Raw genomic sequence first — 24024 nt, 5'->3', positions numbered from 1 at the left:
ACATGTAGCTTCGGATTGCAGAACAGTGGTAGATGATATTAAGCAAAGGAACCCGATAAGCTATGGGGCGATTCTACATGAAATAATAGATCAGAGCGCTTTTTAAGTAGATGTAGCTTTGTGCATGAGTTTAGGAGCTCGAATTTCGAGGCTCACAATCTAGCGAAGCATTGTTCAAAGTTAGGGGTGGGTCGCCATGTTTGGTTAGGGCACCCCGGTGATCTCTTTTTTGTACCTATGAACATCGTTTTGGTCTAAATAAAGCTTCGCGATATTGTCTCAAAAAAAATATCAGTGGCATTGGAACTTTCATTTTTATGCCGTGTATTCCCGGACCGATACCACTAGTGACCGGTCAAAATTCTTTAACAGAAACCAATGAAATTTTGTCTGAAATGCTTTCACACATGGGAATCCACTCTATATTCACGTTGGGTTTGCAATCAAATTAAAAGACATTCAATTCCCGAATGCCCTCTCTCTTCTCCATGCTTTGCACTATAAAAAGCATGCTTCGTTGTTGTTCGACAAGGTCAAACTCTCTCCCTCGCTAATCTCTCTTTCCCACAAAAGCTCCAGAAGAAGTTCCCATGTGAAGAAAAGAATTCGTAGCCAACAACAATGTCGTCCATGTGGTGGATGACTTTGTCCCCAACTCCTCGTTGATTCGGGCCAAGATGAAGAACATCCAGCCGCCAAACTACGAGCAGGCGGTTTGCGATTTCTTGCAGATGGAGTTTCTGGATGAACGGTACTATACCATCAAGCCTAGAAAGGACGACGACATCTTCGTGCAGTTCTTCAACCCAAACTTTGCGCAGAGGGTCACGGTCACGTGTGGGTGGCGACCCTGATTCACGATGCCAAGGACAAAATGTATGTGGTATCGAAGAGATGGGTCTTGCTAGCTTGAAGACGAAGTTATCAATTCATGGATCAATTTTTATGTTTTATTTTCTATATTGTAAGCATGTTCCTATCATGCGGGGAGAACAATTATGTGTGCTCTTTATATTATTCATATGTTTAATTATTTGTGATCATTTATAACCATGTCCGGTGCTTGGCACGTAACTCGACCCCCTTTTGTACCGCTCACTGGCCTCTTCTCTCCTCCCTTATCTCTCCAGCCCCCAGTTCCCATTTTCTTCCTCCGAACTCCCCCGAGGTCAGACGCTCAGGTTTTTTTTTTTTTTTTTTGGAAAAGGAGGCTTGCCCTCAGCCTTTGCAATTGAACAATGCATGCAGTCATATTATTAAAAGTCTCAAAGAAGTACGAAGTATTCAAAGTATTACAGCTCACAAAAGGAGCAAAAAGACATAAAAGAACGCAAAGTCACAACCGGTATGAATTAAAGGACTAGGGCCCTAGACTCCTATCTTGTTATGCGACCGTCATCCAAACCGGTTGAATATAGCCTGTGCTACCATCTACCATTGGTTGCACCCAGTAAGTAAGAACCACGTACGGATCCATGCCGTAGCTCTGAAGATGACCTGCAAGAAGGTTAAAATATGTTGTATGTTAAAAATCATATCATTCTTGCATTTCCATATAGCCCACATAAATGCACATGTTCCAATTCGAATACGAGCCACAAAAGATCAGACGCTCAGCTAGCACTGCCCCGCACCGCTTAATCCGTGATACCTGTTTATTCGCATCGCTCTCCCACGCACACAGCTGGATCTGGTGAGGAATATGCCCACTAAGGGCCTGTTCTGATCTCCTCCTGCTCCACGCTTCACAAAATCCTGAAGCAGATACGAGCCGAACGAAAAAGCAGCTAGAAGCTAGCTTCAGGAAGCAGGGATCGATCGCAGTGTAAAATCGTGAAGCAGCATTGGCCCAGCTCCACCGATTTGTGAAGCTGGAGCTGGCCGATATTACAAGCGAACTGCCACCGCCAAGTCATACAAGTCGAACCGGTACGCTCGATAAACTGGTCGTTCCACGTTCCCTCGACTGTGCTCCCTCGCTACTCCTCTACAAGGCCGATTTTGGGCTGCCTCCAGTCGGCCCAACTAGCCCAAACATGCCATAGCCCACCTAGCTGGGCTGTAGTGACGCGAGAAGCTGCAAATCGAGCCGAACGGATTTTCCATCGCTGCTTGGAGTGAGAAGCTACTCTGAGAAGCTGAATTTGTGAAGTTTTGGGAAGTTAGAGGACATCAGAACAGGCCCTAAGTTGGATCTGGCTTGACAACGGCGGTTTCAGATCTGCTCTTGGAGGTCGCTTCGTCCCGTGCGATGACGTCATCGGTCCAGGTATGTGTGAATCATTTCTCATACATTAGGGCATGTACAATGGTGGCATATGGATACATATGCCCCATGACAAAAAATAATTTGAGGCACCTGCATTAACTTTTTCTCTCCAATGCAAGCTATCACTAGTGGGTCTCATTAAAAAATAAAAAATAAAGAGTCTAATACACATGCATCTCTACTTTTCACTCAACCTTTTCAGATTTTGTCACCGGACCACATTTTTTCTGTTCAAGCACCCGCCTCCTGGAGAGGATCCCGCTTCCCTATCCGAACCTACTTTACGTCATATCCGATCCTACATGACATGCGAGGCATCACCTTGGGGCTATGCATTGTACATGCCCTTAATGCATCATGCGTCCCATCTCAATTTAAGTAGTTGGCACTTCTTTTTGAGCGGCTGGATCCCCAAAGCCACCATACAGCCTCCCATAGCAAACCCGCCTGCAACGCACACCTCGGCTCCCCTGCCCCCTCTTCCAATCCACTTACCCTGCCATCGATCGGCCCAAATCGCCGGATCTAGCTGTCGAGGTCCGCTGCTGCTGAATCGACGAGGGAACCAAGGTCGATCCGAAAGGGGGTCGCGCAGCCGCCACGAGCACCCACTGCCACTGCTAGGGATTGCACATGCAAGAGCGATTTCTCGCCTATTGTGACACCGAGTTTCGGCTTGCAGTAGGCGAACGGTACGATGGGCTAGCCCAATTAATACTTGTACTGGTAGTTTTGCAAAGGTTTTCCACTGGTTCATGGAACCTTCCACCGATTTTAGGAAGGTTCCACATGTTTGTTTTTTGTTTTTTTCTGTGTTTTTCTACATAGTTTCGATCAGTTTTCATTTTAGGATTATTTATTTTTGTTTTATTTTTCCAGTTCTTTTTTCAAATACATGTTGACATTTTTAATACACATTATACATATTTCATATCCGCACATAATATCCTTGTCGCGATGGTAAAGTTGTTGCCCTGTGACCATGAGGTCGTGGGTTCAAGTCTCGGAAACAACCTCTTACAGAAATGTAGAGAAAGGCTGCGTATAATAGGCCCAAAGTGATCGGACCCTTCCCCGGACCCTGCGCAAGCGGGAGCTACATGCACCGGACTACGCTTTGAACATTTTTATAATACATGATGATTTTTTTTGAATGATTATTTGAAGATCTTTTCTAATAAATATTAAATACTTTCAAATATGCAATGAACATTTTCTGAATTCCACAAATTTATATAAATGAAATATTTTAAATATTAATTTCGAACTTCTTTTAGTGCCAGGAACATATTTTTCGAATGTGTGAACATTTTTTAATTGTAACCTATAATTTTATAAATGTACAAAAAACATATTTTTAACTTAAGTGGACATATGTTTTACATTCCTAAACTTTTTTTAATGTCATGAACAGTTTTTGAAATGCGAGAACATTTTTAAAATTTCATGACTTTCTTTTTAAATGCATGCACATTTCTTAAATTTCATGAATATTTTTTTATGATATAAACATTTTTTAAAGTTGCGCGAACGTTTTTTACATTGAATGAAATATTGTATATAGAATGTTTCCAAAATATAAACAAAATTAAAAGAGCAAAATAAAAAAAAAGAAACAAAGAAACTCAATTTGACAAACTCTTTATGTCGCTTGCTTCCATTCTCATCACTAAATGTCAGTATAACCTAAAAACATACTAACTGTATCTCATGTACATTGCAGAGTTTTTTTTAAGGAACACAAAATGCATTCCATTAACTTACACGGACTGGACATACGCCAGCAACAAGGTCTTTTACATGGGATGGAAGCGGGTCAAACCATACTTGATAGTTTCCCCTTTCCACACTCACACCAAACGCAGCAAGACAGTGCGCTGATATATTACAGACTCTAGGACAAATCTCTATTTTACAACACTGGAACGAGTACTGAATAACAGATTTCAAGTCCTTAAATAAGACACCTAGTACTGAGTTGTCATATGCCTCGCTGGTCATTGCTTGCTTTAGAACAGTGGCGTCAGTCTCCAGTATGATCTTTTGACATCCCATTCTTGCTGCTTCCTGGATTGCATTAAACATCACAGCTGCCTCTGCGTGCAAGGGATCAACAACAAATGTTAAATTTCCTGCTCCTATCACCAGCGTTTCCTCAAATTCATTTTTAATGGTTAAACCCATCCGCCGGAATGAGTTGATTCTCTGAATGCCCCATCTGAGTTTATTTTCCGCAAATCCTTGGGAGGAGGGGACCAGACATGTATCTTATTTTGCCTCTTCTCTTTTCTCCTTTTGAAGTGCTCCCAGTATTCTGTAAAAAGTAGTTGATGAGAGAATAAAATTTCATTTAGGCTCCTAATTTTCTGTTCTTGGTTGGCCTTATTTCTTTCTAGCCACCAAGTCCATAGTAACGCACATACCTTTATACATGTTTCTTCATTTAGTTGGAGGATTTGTATTCATTACCCATTTAGCATTGGGGCAATTCACCAAAAGTAGCCGTGTATCTTCCAACCCCGCAGCCCTCCATAGAGCCTTCACCAATTTGCATTTCAAAAAACAGGGTCCGCCGTCTTCATCTAGCCAGTAACACACTGGGCACCTCGTGTCAAGCTCAATTCCCCTTCTCTTTAGTTTCACTCTGAGTGGAAGGCTATTATTTGTAAAACGCCATATGAGATGTTTGAGTTTACTTGGTAATAGTAAAGCCCATAATTTCTTCAATGGTAGCTTAATATTCCCTTCAGGGGTGTGTGTTGTAGACGTTGATGCCTCATCTGCTTCCCTTCCCTAACTGTCCAGAACCACCTGGTATGCTGAATTTACAGAGAAGTTCCCCCTTTTATCAAAATGCCATGCTATTATATCTTCTGCTCCCTCCTGTATTGGGATTGAGAGTATAGTATTTGCATCTTCTTCACTAAAGGTCTGCTCAATAAGTTGTGCATCCCATGAGTGCGAAACTGGGTCAATCAATTCAATCAATTCGGCGACTCTTGTGAGTAAATGATTTCGTCTCGTAGACTTGACCCTTCTTGAGCTATCTCTTGGGAGCCAAGGATCCGGCCATATGTTAATATTCTTCCCATCCCCCACTCTCCAAATAATACCATTTTGCAACACTTTGACTCCTTTCAGTATGCTTCTCCAGCAATAGGAGATTCCACTCTTCGCTTCGGCATTTAAGAGATCTTGGTCCGGGACGGCATTTAAGAGATCTTGGTCCGGGAAGTACTTAGCTGACAGTATTTCAGCGCATAGGGACATGAGATTCTTTAAAATTCTCCAGGCTTGCCTTGCTAGCATGGCCGAGGTTGAAAGAATGCAGATCTCTGAATCCCAGCCCGCCATCTTTCTTTGGCTTTGTCCTATTTTCCCAACTCACCCAATGTATCTTGTTCTCTTTGTCCATATTACTCCACCAGTATTGCCCTATCATCGAGCTGATCTCATCACACAATGATTTAGTAAGATCAAAACATGCCATGGCATAAACATGTATGGCCTGCGCAACCGCCTTGATTAGGATCTCCTTTCCTGCTTTAGAGAGCAACTTCTCTTTCCATCCCTGCAATATCTTCCACACTTTCTCCTTCAAGTATTGAAATGCCTTTGCTTTAGATTTACCGATGTACACCGGCAGTCCAAAATATTTCCCTGAGAAGCCATCCTTTGCAATGTTCAGCTGCTTCATCAGGTCATCTTTATCTTCAACTTTTGTATTTTTGCTAAACATGATAGCTGATTTTTCCGCATCTGAGCCCGGGCTCAGATGCTCCTGCTCAGAAAAAAATCAAAAACAAATACTAGAAAAATTCAAAAAATCCGATTTTTTTTGTGTGCTAGATAATTTAATGTGTGAGGTCCTCTTCAAATTTCAACTCATTTGGATATCTGAGCAGCTCTCGAAAAAAAAGACAAATTGGGTCAAAACAGTTCGTGAACAATAAACTTTTTTACAAACCTCGATTTTGTCTTTTTTGCAGAAAGCTGTTCAAATGTCCAAACGAGTTGAAATTTGCATCGAACCTCACGCATCAAATTATCTACCACACAAAAAATGGAATCTTTTGAATTTTTCTAGTATTTGTTTTGATTTTGTTCGTCGGAGCGGGTGCAGCTGAGCCCGGGAGCCAAATTGGCCTTCTCCTACCACTTGACCTGAGCATGCTTCATAATTGCTTAATATTGTGTTCACTTCCTGCACACTATTTCTATCTGCTACGATGAGGAGGAGTGAATCATCTGCAAACAATAAATGGCTTACACTTGGGGCATTATTACAAATTTTTATTCCTTTTAATCTTCCATTTCATTCAGCTTCATGTAACAAGGCCGAGAAACCCTCGGCACAAATTAGGAAAAAGTACGGGGACAAGGGATCACCTTGGCGAAGCCTGCGCTCTGGAATGATGGTCTCTGTTACATTCCCATTCACCTTTACTTGATATCTGACGGTAGTGACGCATTTCATCACGAGCTCGGTCCATCTTCGATTGAAACCCAGTCGCAGCATCATTCCTTGCAAGAATTTCCACTCCACCCGGTCATATGCTTTACTCATGTCTAATTTAATTGTTGCATATCATTTCCTTCCACTTCATTTTCTCTACAGGAAATGTGTCAGCTCATAGGCTAGAAGAATATTGTCAGATATCAACCATCCTGGAACGAAAGCGCTTTGATTTGCCGAGATAATATCAGGAAGGATTAATTTAAGCCTATTTGTAATTACCTTGGAGATTAGTTTGTAAAGCACATTGCATAGGCTTATTGGTCGCAGATCCTTCAACTCTTCCAGTGTTGTAGTCTTTGGGATGGGTACTATCATTGTGTTGTTCCAGCCATCTGGCATTTCTCCTCCATTTAGTACTTTGAGTACTTCATTTCTAGCTGATTACCAACAGTATTCCAAAATCTTTTAAGAAAACACTGCCGGCATGCCATCAGGTCCTGGTGCTTTCAGGTCTCCAATGCTTGCTAGAGCATTTTTTAACTTCTTCTGTGTACTCTGAACAGAGGATGTTATTCATTTGTGCTAAAACTCTAGGCTGAACTGCATGAAGAACTTGTTCATAATTTTGTCCAGTAGCCGAAGAGGAGATACTAAAAAAGTATTTTGCAACGTGTTGCCTCAGTTGGTCTGCATTATTTATCCATGAACCATCATCCTGTTTCAGTCTTCTAATGGTGTTCCTCTTTTTCCTTTCCGAAGCAAAAGCATGGGAAAAGGCGTATTTTAGTTGTAGTACTGTATCACACTTCAGACATAAGCAACGTGGGCCCTCTACAGACAGTTCTACACTCCTGCAGCTGCACAGCACTTGTGATCAATAGAGACAAAGAAGAACTAAAAGGAAACACCCTCTTCCCTCTACAATCATACTGTCATGCCCGTCGGCGGAGAACTGAAGAGCAACACCTTTTCCAGTTCAATCGTGTCCGATTCTGCCTGCATGGCCTATATTTTCTAGTTACGCTCATGTATCTCTGTTCCTTCCCTAATACTCTATAACACTAAGCTCTCTAGTTTTAAAGAGCCCATATTCAGTTGAGATCTTCAATTAGAATTAGGTCACCTAATTTTGATCTGGTCAACAATTTCTCAAAGCACTCTCATTCAATACTTAAATACTATACATTATGTTTTCTAACTTTTAAGTCCTTACAGTTAGTTAAGGTATACAATTTAGAATCGGGCCAACCTAGTTTGACCGCGTCAACAAGCTCTTCCATTCAATTCTTTTAATTCATTGTGTTCCTTAGTTTTGAAACTCTTTCGTTCAATTGAGATATTTAATTTTGGATTTGGTTTACGACTTTGACCGGGCCAATGATTTTTCAAATCAATCAACAACAACCGGCCTATAAAAACATATCAATCCCGCGCACCCTCCCACCAGCTGAAAAAAGAAGCACCACCATGTGATATTGTAGCACCAATATATATAGTAATACATGCGACCACCGACATAGAAATTTCCCCACATATATATAGGTTGGTTAGCGGATAACACAGAATCACATAAAGAAAGGCCCCCGTGAGCTTAATGGAGATTTCTTTCACCCCGCAAAAAAAGGAAATAGCCGCATTATAAATAAAAATAAAACACACTCTATCATCTCTCCATTCGCCAAATTAAATATTCCATGGGTCAAAATATAAGGGGTATTAGTTTTATAGAAAGTCAAATTTCTTTAACTTTGACCAAGTTGAGAACAAAAATACCGACATCCACAATATTAAACAAAAAAATATGGAAATTCATTTCATGATGAATTTAAAAATATCGATTTGATATTATGGATTTTGATATTTTCTTTTACAAATTTTATCAAACTTAAAAGGTTTTACTTATCAAAAAGGTAATTTTCTGAAGAAACCCAACAATAATGAAGGAACACAACAACTTCAACAGCGCAGTAAAGCATGCCCAACCCTTCAAGTATAAATGAAAGCCCTACTTTGCAGCACTTCGTCAAAAAGGAAAAACATGGTGGGCGTGATGACTGCTGCCGCACGTTGGCTGGCTCTCCGCCGGAGATCCCTCTTGGGCTTGTGGCGACCCGCTGGTCTTTTTTCCTCTTTCTTTTATGATTTCTCTTGGGCTTCTGGCCGAAGGAAGAACCAAATGGCACTGCTTCCTCAAAGCGAGCTTCGGGTATCCGATCAAGGGACTAATGAAACACCAGTACATGTCATACAGAAGCTCCACTCATCCCTCCGCCAACCCAACCTAAGTTTCTATTGGACTGAGCTTGTGTTTGTGTTGTTGCCCCAGTAAATTGTCTTATTTTCGGTGCAGCACTTGACTTGCTGTTTGGATATGTTGATTGCTTTATATATAAAGCGGGACAAAAGTCTATTTCAAGAAATAATTTTGTCTGATTACTCTGACACAAAACTACTATTGACAAAAAAGGAGTTCTTTGACGGGACATGAAGTTTCTACACCTGAGCTCATATGCACCCCCATGAATAGTATAAATCAAAAAATAGTTAAAAATCTGAAATTTTTTGAAGACAAACTTTGACGAATTATGAACACGCATGCAAAATTTCATCAAGAAACAACATTCCAAAAAATTTGGCCGTAAAAGAACAAAATTGATACTCTTGAGAAAGAGACTTTTTGGAGTGTAATTTTTTTTATGTAGCATTTTTGGAATGTTTTTTCCTCATGAAATTTTGAACGCATGTTCAGAATGCATCAAAGTACGTCTAAAAAAATCAGATTTTTTTGACCTTTTTTTTACTTTTTTATTTTACCATTCACAAGGGTGCATATGAGGTCGGATGGAGAAGGGCACTTTCATCTTTGACGGTGCACTAGTGTACATGCTCTCCTTGGGCCATGCACCTTTAATCAGTGGTCAAACAAGCAATCCTTGTAGTAGTAATCAGTAGTCAATGTAAGGATGGCAATTTTACCCATGGGTACCGTACCCGCATGGGCAGGGTATGGGCACATTTTTATACCCGTGGGTAGTACCCAAACCCTACCCATTAAGTCATGGATAGGGTACGGGTATAACCTCGTACCCGCGGGTATACCCATACTCTACCCGCTTGTGAACTAATGTTAAGTTTTCGTCGATTAATTATTAATTTGTCGTGTGACTCGGCTACTCCTATTATGCGTATGTTGTGATTTCTAAATTTTTATAGTGGTCATTTACTCATGTACCTGTTATTGAGCTGAGATAATTGATTTTTTTGTCAAGTGTGCTATCGATGAGTGTAAAATTGTGAACAACTTGTGTCCTATTTGTTCTACCCGCTGGGTACCCAATGGGTACGGGTACCCGTCCAATATGGATATGGTTAAAGTTTCGTACCCATGGGTATGGGTATGGGTAGAATTTTGTACCCATTAACTATACGGGTATGGATATGATATTGCTCTACTCTGTCCATACCCTACCCCTTGCCATCCTTGAGTCAATGGGATAGACTCGTGGACTTTTGATCTGGGAGGTTGGACTCGTGAAGGCACAATGCTTCACGCATGGAATATTAGGTTTGTGTGACAGGGGTTAACCATATAATTAATCCGATGGCTTGTGAATAATAAACAATGGCCTCTCACGCGCCTTCCCAACCTAACGCCACGGACAACCAGGCAAGCTGCATAGGGTGCTCCATCTCCTGCCGTGCACTGATCTGAACTGAATCCAAACTGATAAATATATACGAGCCCCCTACTTAGATAGATTAACAAATGCCGCAGGGTAGGAGTACCTATAGTCAAAAATCTTGACCGTTCTTCAGTTTCAGTCAGACACTGTAGAAATTAAACCACTCTAGCTAGTGCATCGATCGTCTCCCAAATACATAGGCCGGGTAAATAGGCGTTTAACTATATGTATATGCTGACCAAATGGGCGATTTTCTGGTAAAGCGACACGGGAATCTTGGTGCATAATATCATTTTGCATGGCCAAATGATAGGCCATGTAGAATCAGTAGCAAACCACTACTTCCTGACAGAACATAGTGTATACTCAATATGCACCAAGTAAAACAAAGCCAATGAAAGGTCTCGCAATTTGCAAAGTACTCCCTCTGTAAAGAAAATATAAGAGCATTTAGATCACTATTTTAATGATCAAAACACTTTTATATATTTTTTAGAGGTAGATATGATTTCCGATTGGTACTGTTAACACACACATAAGTCGTGTTTGCTTTTTGGCATCTCAGAGGGCAGAAGACAAGACAAAATTGATCAGATCATAATCAGGACAGGCGCACGAGAGAGAGGCGATGATTCCAACTGGCAGCAGCAATATTTTTTAGGTTAGATACATCAGGCCACTAATTAAGCAATCAGTGATCAGTCAATAGCAGAGATAAACAAATAGTCAGGCCACATGGCAGTTGCGTACTTGCAAGAGCATGATATGAGGTTTGGTGATGAATAAGTAGTTGAATATATGCAGCGTTAGTAGTATATACTAACTAACCAATAATCCAAACTGATAGAAACAAGAACTATATCTTGTGATCATAAGCTTGACACCTCCCAAGTGGCAGCATGAGACAACTGATTAGCATGTGTGATTGGTTTGGGTACAGCAAGAGCTCACAGGTTAGCTAGGATTTGCCATGTCCAACTTATTCATACAGGCACAACCAACATGTGTGCTACTTGTAACACAGGTATACAACAAAGATTTTGCAGATGCAGAGACTACCAAATGAATCCTTGATGTGAACAATGATCAATGTAAACTAACAAGTGATCAAGTTTCCATTGAAAAAATTCCAGTAAATGATCAAGGAGTGGTCAAACAGTTGGTGGGCGAGAAACAAGGTGGGTTTCTTTTGTAAGGTTGAGCATGGCCGAAATTTAGAGTTGGTGTAGGTAATCAACCTGATGAGGCAACTAGATAAGTTTCATGTCAGTTGTTGTAATAAAAAACGCACCGGATACATGCAACAGATCGAATTAAGCTAATGAATACTAGTACTAGCTGTGCATGGTTGGGTGGGTATCTTAGTTTGACATATTCACATCAAGACAAGGGCTATGGAACAAAAGAAAAGGTTAGAAAATTGATCATTATGCAGACAGTTCCCTACGCTGACCTACAAGGTACACCAATGCCTCAGTTGCTTTTAGAGATATCGGCCATTGTATGTGTTCAAAACTCTCGTATAATCTTCATCTTCAGCAGACTACTTAGGGCATCTCCTACACTGACCTATAAATTGTCTCCCGAATGAAACTCATCAAACACCACGAAATTTCTCAAAGTTTGGGTAGAAAATAACACAAATCATCCATACATAGCATGTAAGTAAGTCTAGTATAACAATAGTTTCAACAAGAAATAGTTCAAATTCAACGAGATTTACCGGATGTTTAACCAGTTTTGCATGAACGGATCATGTCATCCCACGCATACTGCCTCCTCAGTTTTATCCAACAGTGTATATACGTACATGGTTGTCCCTCTATCATGTGGTACATCATGACAGCGTGTACGGGATACATAATGTGTAGAGCAACATTGAGTGAATGAATGATTCAATCAACAAGTTGAGCACGAAGAAGCAAAATTTACGATCTCTACGGTTGCAGCGTGTAATAGTCACATTGCCTCTAGCCAACCAAGCACGCCACAAACTTAGTGACGGTGGTCTGGATGGTGTACCTTCAATAGACAATGACTTTATATTGCGTTCATGGATGATGTGCATATCGTAGGGCACAATGTGCTTTCACGCTTAAACGAATCATGCAGGCGCTACCGGAAGAGCCCCCTTCCGCTCTACACATAATAATTTTAGATGACATGGCAGCTGCAGATAGCCGGTAATTGGCTATATTATTAACCATGCTCTTAGGTACCTTGTGAAACCTTACCCGTTTTGTCAAGGCATGGTCAATAATTTACTTGATCTAGAGAGCTACTACTCTGTAGGTGTCAAGTGCATGGGGATCTCTTGATTGAAAGAATCTCAAGAACTTTGCTCCTTTGACCAGAGTAGAGGCGACTTTCACTATTCATTCTCGAATGACGAATGTAACATGATGCTACAACTAGGATCTAGTAGTTCGATGTGTTCAAGTAATCCCAAACACAGGAGCAGTTGTTTAACTGTGTGCGAGTCCAAGCGAAGACGACAAGGGCATGGAGATCACCGCTCTTGATTTGACAAGTGCGCTTCAAAGTATGCATGTAATACCTTACCTGGTTCCATGCACGCACGCACCGTGTTCTTTCTTTGTCGTGGGCAAGGATCAACAGTCGGTCATGATGCATTGATGCACATATAATCCCTGCAAATGCTACTATCTCAGTACGTGGTTGATTATCCAAGTGTATTTGATCAACCTAAGCCTCGAATACGAGTAGCACACACCTGATTTCACATTGACCGCTTTTGTTTTCTGGAAGTATACATCTCCAAACTAAACTGTACATGTAGGTTGGTTTACAAAGGCGCACAGGTTAGTCGCGAAATATCCATGACGAGAAACGTCAAACGCCCAGCTACTCTACTGCAAACTGCAAAGCTTACGTAGGTGTGCACTCAGTAGAAGCTGCAGCGTTGCATGAGTGCGTACTGTGTGTCTCGACTATGGAAGGTAAACCTGCATGGGCGCACTGCACCCGTGCATGGGCAGAGAAGGCACTGCAGGTGATCGACGAAGCGACGCATCAGACCGCGCAGGGTTACAAACAGTGGGTGAAACCCCTCGTGCGAAAACTGCGACGCGCCATGCCGACAAGGTGGCCGTGCCATGCATGTCGAGGACGACGCCCGTGCATGCAGACGCAACAGCGTAAAGAAGATGGACGGCGATAGACCGATGGACATAGGCTGCATGCATGTGCCTGTTCGCGCTGTGCGACAACAGCGAGCTAGCACACGAACGGTACGTACGCATGGTGCATGCATGGCACACGGCGGCAAGGCGGCGACGTCCCCGGCCGAAAGCCGGGGCCGGGGCCGGAGCGGAAGGGCGGGGATAGGCAGCAGGCAGGCAGGATGGAACCTCTCCTTCATGGTGTTGGGTCCTACTCCTACGGCCTTCTTCCTCTCGTCCGCTCATGTCCGCATCCCAAGAAAAGGCACGAGTACCCAAGCACGCACGGTCGAGGAGATAGATGGGACATGGTCACATGGTACGTGGTGAGGCGACGTCACCAGACTTTTCGTCCGCCGTGCCGTGTCCAAGCCGTGGGCGACATCATGTCCTGACGATTAGTTTAGAGGGGTAGTGCACGTACGCTCACTAAACAAAAACAAGTGTCACTGAGGTCCATGCACCTGCATATGTTGAGCGTCCCAAGGAATGGACTATTGACCACCTGCTATTACCATCACACATGCATATGGTGAGAATTGAGACGATAATTACTTATCACGTCGTAAAGCTCCACACAGTTCTCCTATATTACGTATTTATCTGCCTGATAGTGCATTGCTTTTATCGTAGATCGTGCATGTGCCATGCGGGGTCACTCATCGATCGATCACTAATAAAGCACGCGGGAAAACGTACGGGAACATGGCATTTGGGCGGTGTGTGAGCGGTCGATGGACATGTACGTACTTGTGTTCCGCCCGAAACGGGCATGGATCAGTCTCAATCCATTAGCAAATCTTGACGCCTACACCCTCACGTGCATGCATGTTGCTCTTTGACCGGTAGCACTTCTTCCATCTCGCTCTCTTCAGGGCATTAGTCAACGTGCTCCGCTCCGCTGGCCCCTCTTCAACCCCTCCGGCGGGTGCACCGGCGAAAGCATCTTAAGGCAGTGTAGATTTTTCTTACTCTACCTAGTGAAAGCAGGCGCATCACTTCACCGGCCTGCTCTCATGCATCCGACCCGGTCCTCTTTCCTTCCCTCGATTGTCGTTGTCTCGCTTTCAATTTAATGCCCGTGTCGAAACCTGTCTGTCTCTTCTTAACAAGCATAGCATAGCATTGATTGATTAATCTGCTGCCACGATCCCTGCTTTGATCATGTCAGCACAGCGTCGACCAGGCCTGCCGTAGTTATTATTCTCCTGCTGCTCTGTTCACAAGTTGATCCATGGGATGGTGCAGACCGATGCGCCCTTGGACAGACCCTGCTGATTAGGTACGCACCTTAACGTTTGGCCTCGCTATTTTGAAGATTTGTTTGGACTGTGATTATGTTTGTCTTATGTTGTCATATTATTTTTGTCACACTTGTCTAACTTGAGTTGTTCGGTGGCTGTTTGGATTGTGACTACCTTTGTCATATATTGCCACATGATTTTTGTCACACTTGCCACATTTGTCTTAGTTGAGTTGCTCAAATTGTTAGCCACACTTTGGCTTGCCTAAGGAAATTTTATTATACTTTTTGTGTCTATGACATGTGGGGTTCATTGCTCATAAAAAAATCCTTGCCTTAGGTGTGGCTAGAACCAAACACTTACCTAATTTAGTCAAACTTGCCTAATGTTAGTTGTGGCAAAGTGTGGCAAGGTGTGGCTGGGAACCAAACAACCCCTCAAATTGTTAGCCACACTTTGGCTTGACTAAAAGAATCTTGCCATACTTTTTACGTCTATAACATGTGGGGTTCACTACTCATAAAAAAATTCTTGCCTTAGGTATAGTTAGAAGCAAACACCCATCTAACATTGCCACAACTAGCCTTAGACAAAGTGTGGCTGTCATAAAAAATATGGCTAACAAAATAACGATCACAAATGTGACAAGATTTAATCAGAAATTGACTCTATGACACGTGGATCATATAACTAGAGAAGTGTGACATGCAACAAGTATGTCAATGAACTAAAAACATGAGCAATATGTTATGGCATGACTAAGATTAAACGTGGCAATCCTAAACTGAGAACCAAACATGCCCTAAGTAGCTACAGAAAAAGCTAGCTACTGTAGGATCGTCGCGATATTAAAGGTTGGATTTACTAGCGCGGCGGCAGTGGTTGAGCAGTGAATAGTCTGAAAAAGCTAGCTACTACTGTAGGATCGTCGCGATGTACGAGGAGTTTTAACTGCAGAAAAGGATGGGCTAGAAGATCTAGAGTGGACAGGTAAACAGTGAGTAGGTGCGCAGGTACTACAGAGCATGCATGTTTGATCGTCGGATCCTCTTGTTTCTCTGTTTGAGCATGCAAGTTGGGAGCTTCGACTTCGATCAGATCAGATCAGATCAGATCTCAAGCATACGCAGAGGCAGGCCGTGCTGGCTCTATGTCTAATTCTCTAGTTTAGCCAGGAGTCTCGAAGAGCATCTGCTGCACTTTGCGACCGACGTGATGGATCGAGACCGGACGGCCACCTTTGTCCATGACACGCGCGCATAGTTCTGGGGACACAATGTACTCTCCCACTACGCACGACTGGTGCGAGTGCTTGGCTCGGCCATTGATGGAGACCGTGCATGTCAAGTACGCCTACGTACGTTACGCAGTACTCCTAGGCTGCCTGTGTGCCCCCGTGCGTGCCGGCGTCTCGTCTCATCCAGCACACGAGCGCCACAGGCGCATGCATGGGCACGCGCTCCTCCCGAAATCTGGGCACCTGATCGAACGTAGCCGAGCAGGGGATGGCACGAGCCGAGGAGCAGAGCGGCCGCACTCCCTACACCAGCCACCATGAATCGCGAGCAGGGGGTGCGACCTGCTGCGACGCCTGTCTCGGTCGATCCCAACAGCGCGGCAGCATGCAGCGAGCCGCAGGCAGATTTACGTGCGTTCCGCCAAGGAGATCCATCCACACTAGAGCAGCGTGCGTATCCATCCGAGTACGGGAGTACAGGGCGGTTGACCTTGGTGCATACGAATCGCGGAGAGCTATGCCTGGCTAGGGCTAAGCTACTTTAAGGCCAACTTCACCGCGCGACCCTATCCTGTCCGTCCCCGTCTGTTTAGGGTAAAAGAGACAAACGAGACGGCCCAGCGTGCGGGCGCAAACGGACAAATGTCCGGATTCCGTCCGCTTTCGACCCATCCTTGGCCCAAACTTGCGCTCGGTTTGGGGTGAAACGGACGTGCGCGGACGGCCTCGATGCACGCCCTTGTCCCCCCCGTGGCCCGCCTGTCGGGGACATTAGCAGTCCCTCCGCTCCCAACGCTTCACCCTCTCTCTCCGCCCCGCCCCGCCGCCGGCGCCGCCGCTATTCTCCGGCCGCCTCCTCACCGCGCAGCCCCCCCGCCGTCCGTACCAAACCACGTCTCGACATGGCCGCCACCACGCCCGCGCTTCCGCCGTAGTTTTGGTCGTCGATCGGAGGAGGTTTGGCCCTCGCCGTCCTTGCCGGTGGCAGAGGGGACACGACTGCCGACGACGTACCATGGCGGCCGAGGCAGATTCCGACGAGCTCCAGAGCGGCCTGTAGCCGGCCGGCAACCACCCTGCTGTGTCGAGGTGATCATCGCGGCCTCTTCGCCACCACGAGCGCAAGGTGTTCGACCTTTTGCCAACAAAGGTATGGACAGTGGAGACGAGTTTTTCTACCATCACTTCCTTTGTTCATCGGACGATTCGTCGTTGGATGATGACGATCTTGTGGTGGCTGCACTGGTCGTTCACGACCATATTCAATGGCAGCTTCCTCGGTACAGGAGGGTCAGTCCCTGGCCGTGCTCCCAACCTGAACCGCAACAGGGAGAGAGGCCACGCCCTGCTCTATGCAGATTACTTTGCCAACACCCCGCTCTTCAGGCCGGATAAATTTCGTCGCCGTTTTCGTATGGCCAGGCATGTGTTCAATCGTATCCGAGAGGGAGTGGTTGCTCATGACCCATACTTCGAGTGCAAGACGGATGCCCTTGGCAAGCTTGGATTCTCCTCCTACCAGAAATGCACAGCAGCCATCCGCATGCTTGCCTATGGAATTCCAGGCGATCTGGTGGATGAGTATGTGCGTATGAGTGAGACAACATGTCTGATGTCAATGTATAAGTTTTGCCAGGCTGTGATCGAGGTCTTTGGCCCAGAGTACGTGAGGCAGCCAACTGCCGCTGATACAGAGAGATTGTTGGCGACCAACGCAGCTAGAGGCTTTCCAGGTATGCTTGACAGCATAGATTGTATGCACTGGGAGTGGAAGAACTGTCCATTTGCTTGGCAGGGCCAGTAGAAGGGGCATGTTAACGGGTGCACTGTCATATTAGAAGCGGTGGCATCACAAGATCTTTGGATATGGCATTTTTTCTTCGGCATGGCAGGTTCTCACAATGATATCAACGTGCTGCAGCATTCTCCAGTCTTCGCGAGGCTTACAGAAGGCCGCTCCCCACCTGTCAACTTTGAGATCAACGACCACCATTACAACATGGGATACTATCTAGCAGATGGTATATATTCTCAGTGGTCAACTTTTGTGAAGACAATCTCGAAACCCCAAGGTGAGAATAGAAAGAGATTTGCCCAAATGCAAGAGAGTGTTAGAAAGGATGTGGAACGTGCTTTTGGTGTCCTTCAATCCCGGTGGGGTATCGTTCGAAACCCTGCACTGTCATGGGATGAAAGGAAGCTTTGGGAGGTGATGACTGCTTGTGTGATCATGCACAACATGATCGTCGAGGACGAGCGTGATGAGAGTATCTTCGACCAAGGATTTGATTATCAAGGTGAAAATATTGAGCCCCTGCATCAAGACCCGGCCATATTTGAACAGTTTGCCCAATTCCACCGTGAGATGCGTGATTGGCACACTCATGTGAATCTTCAAAATGACTTGGTTGAGCACGTGTGGGATCACGTTGGCAACCAATAGATGTATTTGTCCATTTTATGTTCAGTCAAGACAATTTCAATTGGGTTGTAAAACTATTTTAATTTTCATACAAATATTTGGGTTCGAAACTAGTTTTAATGTAAATTTGGGCAATTCTTGGCCCTGACGAATAGGATGGGGCAAAAGGATGCGGCCGCGCGTTGGGCGCACGGCCACCGCATCCCAGGACAGGCCCGGACACGACCCCAAATCCCTACTCAAAAGGACAAAAACAGAACAAAACGGACGTCCGTTTAGAGTCGCGCGATGAAATTGGCCTAATGGCGATCCATCGATCCATCGAGCGCATGTCTGCATGCATGCACCACTGTGGCACGGGCAGCTGGGCGCAGGGCATGCCCACAGGCCACAGGCCACACAGCCTAACCATGGAGTGATGGATGGCACTGCAGGCGGCTGGCTCTACGCCCTGCGTCCTCCTTCACTCGATCGCTAGCTTGCCTGCCACAAGCTTTTTGTTCAGCGATCGACTTGCTAGCTTTGCTGCATCGTACGTAGGCCCTGGATCATGGGTTAGTTTGACCTAATTGGGCTCAAATAGCCCTAAATTATTCAAACATGAGGGTTAAATTGAAACTAGTTGCATCTAACCCTCCAAAAAAACGCAAAAGAGTTAATTGGAGCTAGTTCTTATGGGGCCCACTGAAAAATCACTTTTCTCTCTTTATCCCGCCAGCCAAATGATGCTAATTGGAGCTAGTTTTTATGAGGCCCACTAAAATATCACTTTTCTTTCTTCATCATGTGCATATATTGTCAATCTAACCCTGTCATCCAAACACCTTTTTGGCTAGAATTAGTTCAAGGTTAGGGATTGTTTGGTTCTAGGCCTAGCATTGCCACACTTTGTCACACATTTTTGCCAAGCTTGTCTAAGATTATTTCATCAAAATGAGAGTCACAAGTTGGCAAGTCTAAGGGAATTTTGCCACACTTTTTGTGTGTATGCCATGTGGGGCCCAAAAGTGGCTTGCCTAAGGTGTGGCTTGAACCAAACACTCAACTAAGTTGGTCAAACTTGCCTAACCTTAGGTGCGGCAATCTTCGGCAAAGTTAGTCACAAACCAAACAACCCCTTAGTCATGAAGTTAGAAACTAACTCTAACCTCTAACTAAGTTAGAGTATCCAAACAGGCCCGTAGCTGGCCCTGTGATAAGCAATTCAAACTAATCCAAAAAGTTAGTCTAGTACTCCTTCCGTCCCAAAATAAGCGTATTATGTTTAGTATAACTTATATACCTACTAATAAAAAAATATGTATTCTTAGGTTGTCATGCTATTTTATAGAAAACCCTCGATATCTGTCTTTCTTTCATATCGTTATTGATCCGGATTGTGGATAAACATCTCAACAGAATAAGGGTTGACGAAATTGATGTTTCTTTACCCCGCAAAAAAAAAGAATTTGATGTTTACATATTAAATCTACATGCAAGCCGTGTTTAAATAGAAGACATGTGAAATCTTGAACTTGCGCTTGTGTAGGCAAAGATCATCTTTGTTTGGGCCGTAACTACAAATACTCAAATTATAGACCATTTTTGTCAATTAAAAGTGCGTGGTATTCTTTTCTCCCGTTGCAACGCATGGGCCCTTTTGCTAGTTGCACTAAAGTCGGTACAAAGTTGAGGCACTTATTTTAAGACGGCGGGAGTATAATTTATACTTTTAAGTGTGCCATTCGGTCTTAAACTCAATATCTCTTGGTTCTAATAGGATATGTGAAAAATGCATTTATAGTTCATCACTCATATTTGGAAAATGCTAGGTTGGTATCTTAAACTTGTATTGGGAACCCGTTTTTGTTGGTGTAGACAACACCAAGGTGTTGGAGAGACACAAGTGTGTGAAGCTACCTACACCAAATATATTTCTTAAAGCACATAATAGGACATGAGGATTTGGAGGTCTCATGCCTCACTGCATCTCACAGGAAATTGAAAAAAAAACTAGAATCTTATAGTTGCGCCAAACAAGAAAAGCAAAATAAAATAAAATCCATAAAGACTTACTACAAAGCATGGTATTTTAAACAATCAAACTACAGTACTACACTACTGAATACAAAAGTCGTGAAACTTCGATATTAATGAAATCGTGATGGATGTCTTGCTATCGATGAGAACATCACCTCACACAGAAAGAGAAATTTGTTTTTTAGATCGACAAACCAAATAATAAAATCTATGTAAAGAGATACTAACAAGTAGAATTCTTCAAAATTTCTATACAAAATTCCAGCAAAATATGGTTTTGTAGTTATTTTTTAACCAAAGAGGCAACAATAGAAAAAACAATGCATGTAAACATTATGGTACATTCTGGTTTTCGTGACCGTGGAACCAACCGTGTCTTTTGCAGAATTAAGATCGTCATGTGTCTTTTCTTCTTCTTTTAGAATTAAGAGCATCTCTGGCCAAACTCTCAGATTGGCATATTTTGTGGAGTTAAAACCTAACGAAGCCTCAAACCTATAACTCCTCAAAAATTGAGGAATTAACTGTTGAAAGATTTCTCTTTCCCTCAAAATGAGAGAGCCAAGCAAAAGTGCTATTCCAATCCCGTGTTCATGTGCTCGGGTGAATAGTAAAATTACAAAAAAGTTTTTTTTTGTGTGTGAAACATTGACAAATGTTTTGATAGATTGCAAAATTTCATCACCAGATGACATCAATGAAGACGTAGCAAAACAAATCGATGCTCCAAAATGAGTTTGAAATTAATATTTTGCAGCATCCATTCTGTTTTTTGGCCACATTTTCCACGGATGCCATCTGGATCTGGTGATGAAATTTTGCAAGCCATCAAAACATTTGTTAATGTTTCACACAAAATTTCACATTTTTTTTTTAATTTTACTGTTTGTTATCTCGGGATCACAATAGCCGTGTCCAACGCCATACATAATATGCATAAGCCGAGACCCACCGACCAATTTTTTGAGAAGTTAAATTCAAGAACAAATTTGAGAAGTTAAGATTCAAGAACAAATAGTCAGCTATAAGCCGAGACCCACCGACCACACAGACCTAACGACGAGTGAGGTGGTGCTATGCAATGCACGACCGGTCGATGTGCCTGCGCCCTTATCCACTCTCCGCCATTACGACTGGACATCCTGGCTTGGTTGGTTTGTCCCGGCACCGGCAGGATGCAGGTCTGCTAGCGACCTCTGCCGTCAACTCAAATGAAATTCGACAGCAATAATGCCACGAACGGCAGCGAGGCCAACGATGCCTGCTGTCGCGGCTAGCTGGGCAGCGCCGATCGGCCGCGATGGCAGTCGCCGGCCACGCGCGCACGGACGTTGCCTAGTTTTTCCGTCCTCCCGACCGAGGTGGGTCGCTCCTTGATTCGCACGGTCAATGCGCCCCGTCGTCCCCTTGCCTTTCCGCAGTGTACTTCCCGTAGTGGTAGATTATTTTTTCGATCGCCCCGGTCCTGTCCCGGCGCGGGCGAGGTCCCCGAGCTTTGTATAAATGTGGGCGGGCGCCATAACTTCCTCAGCTCCTCCCCATCGCCTAGCTCTCCTCTCTGCCAAGCTAGCGAGCTAGCCCCGCGGGCGTGCCGAGCGTCCATCAGGACGATAGACGTGCGGTGCGGACGTGGTGGCCGGCCGTGACCTCCCCTGCGCGGAGGCCGACGATGCTGCAGGCGGCCAGGTACCTGCTGGGCTCCCCGGGCGCCAGCGGGTTCGGCTCCAAGTCCACCGCCGAGGAGGTCACGGCCGCCTGCCCGGACCTCGCCTCGCTCACCGCCATCATCACCGGCGCCACGTCGGGGATCGGGGCGGAGACGGCGCGGGTTCTGGCCAAGCGCGGGGCGAGGGTCGTCATCCCGGCGCGGAGCGTGAAGGCGGCCGAGGACATGCGCGCGCGCATCCTTGGCGAGTGCCCCGGCGCCGACGTCCTCGTGCTGCACCTCGACCTCAGCTCGCTCGCCTCCGTCCGGGACTTCGCTCGCCGCTTCATCTCCCTCGGCCTGCCCCTCCACCTCCTCATCAACAACGCCGGCAAGTTCTCGCACGGCCAGCTCGCGCTGTCCGAGGACGGCGTCGAGATGACCTTCGCCACCAACTACCTCGGCCATTTCCTGCTGACGAAGCTCTTGCTGGGAAAGATGGCGGAGACTGCGGCGGCCACGGGGGTGCAGGGCCGCATCGTGAACGTGTCGTCCAGCGTGCACGGCTGGTTCTCCGGCGACTGGGCCGACTACCTTCAGCTCGTCACCCGCCGCAAGATGTAAGCATCGCATCTTTCATCAGTCCTTCACCTAACGCTGATTGTTTGGCCATTGTTTAGCCGCCGCCGCTAGTAATTAACATTGGCATGTGCATGTGCACGTACGTGCGTCCAGACCCTACGACGCAACGCAGGCCTACGCGATGTCGAAGCTCGCCAATGTGCTGCACACCAAGGAGCTCGCCGCCCGCCTCCAGGTCCGTTGCTTTCCTCTCCTTTTGCCATTTCAACTCGACTAACTGTCCTTCAGAGGTTAATTTTGTCTTCCGTTTGGGCCTTGTGGTTTTTCAGGAGATGGGCGCGGACGTGACGGTGAACTGCGTGCACCCGGGCATCGTGAGGACGCGCCTCAACCGCGACCGAGAGGGCCTCATCACAGATCTCGTCTTCGTGCTGCTCTCCAAGCTGCTCAAGACCATCCCCCAGGTGATTAATCTACGGTGCCGCCCACCACACGTCCCCTCTAATTAAACCCGGCCCTTGCTAGCTCCATGTGTCGGGCAGGCCCCGAGCCATGCATACGTCTCTGTTCTGCGCCCAGCCCCGCCTGCCGGCGCCGCGCCGGAGGGCAAGGCTTTGCCTGCTTTTTCAGAGTTCATGCGCCGCTCGCTTCTCCTTGCTGACGCCCTCTCTTCTCGCGTGCAGGCTGCGGCGACCACGTGCTACGCGGCGGTGCACCCGAGGCTGGCCGGCGTGTCCGGCCGCTACCTCGCCGACTGCAACGAGGCGCTGCCGTCGCCGGCCGCGGCAAGCCGCGGCGAGGCCGCGCGGCTCTGGCAGGCGTCGGAGGACATGATCAGTGCCTCAAGCAGTCAACCGGACTGGAACTTCTGAGTATCCGACTGCTCTAGTTTGTGTCCAACAACCGTATAAACATATTCCTCGCTTGGTAGATGTAACATGCATATATACATATTTTAGTAGTAGCAGTGTCCAATTAGTGATCGTGTTTCTGTAAGAAAGAGCTGAACTATGAGATCCATGTGTATTAGACTAGAGGTCGATTGACTTGGTGGTCGGTGACATGCACGCATGTAGTACTAGTAGTACTTCTGTATTTTGTCAGTGAGATTCCGATGTGCATATATGTCCTGTAGTAGCCTGCGCCGTTGGTGTCAGGGAAGTGAGAGATGCCACAGTGCCGCACGCACGCACGCTCTGGAAGTACTACGTACTACGAGATGGCCATGGTGCTGTGCGCGCGTGCATGGGCGAACAGAAGGCCCGAATTGTCTCGTTCGATT

The 24024-nt window shown here is 45.3% G+C and overlaps 1 protein-coding gene across 1 annotated transcript; it reads left to right on the top strand.

Moving 5' to 3' along the window:
* Positions 1 to 21915: 21915 nt before the first annotated feature.
* LOC125506426 (short-chain dehydrogenase TIC 32 B, chloroplastic-like) lies at positions 21916 to 23778 on the top strand. Its single transcript, XM_048671240.1, has 4 exons — positions 21916 to 22780; positions 22896 to 22977; positions 23072 to 23206; positions 23426 to 23778. Exons 1-4 carry the CDS (start codon positions 22185 to 22187, stop codon positions 23612 to 23614), a joined length of 1002 nt encoding a protein of 333 aa, XP_048527197.1. The 5' UTR covers positions 21916 to 22184; the 3' UTR covers positions 23615 to 23778.
* Positions 23779 to 24024: the final 246 nt, after the last annotated feature.

The sequence above is a fragment of the Triticum urartu genome, chromosome 5 (genome assembly GCF_003073215.2).
Source record: "Triticum urartu cultivar G1812 chromosome 5, Tu2.1, whole genome shotgun sequence".
NCBI classification, from domain to species: domain Eukaryota; kingdom Viridiplantae; phylum Streptophyta; class Magnoliopsida; order Poales; family Poaceae; genus Triticum; species Triticum urartu.
This window is presented reverse-complemented; position numbering and strand designations above follow the sequence as displayed.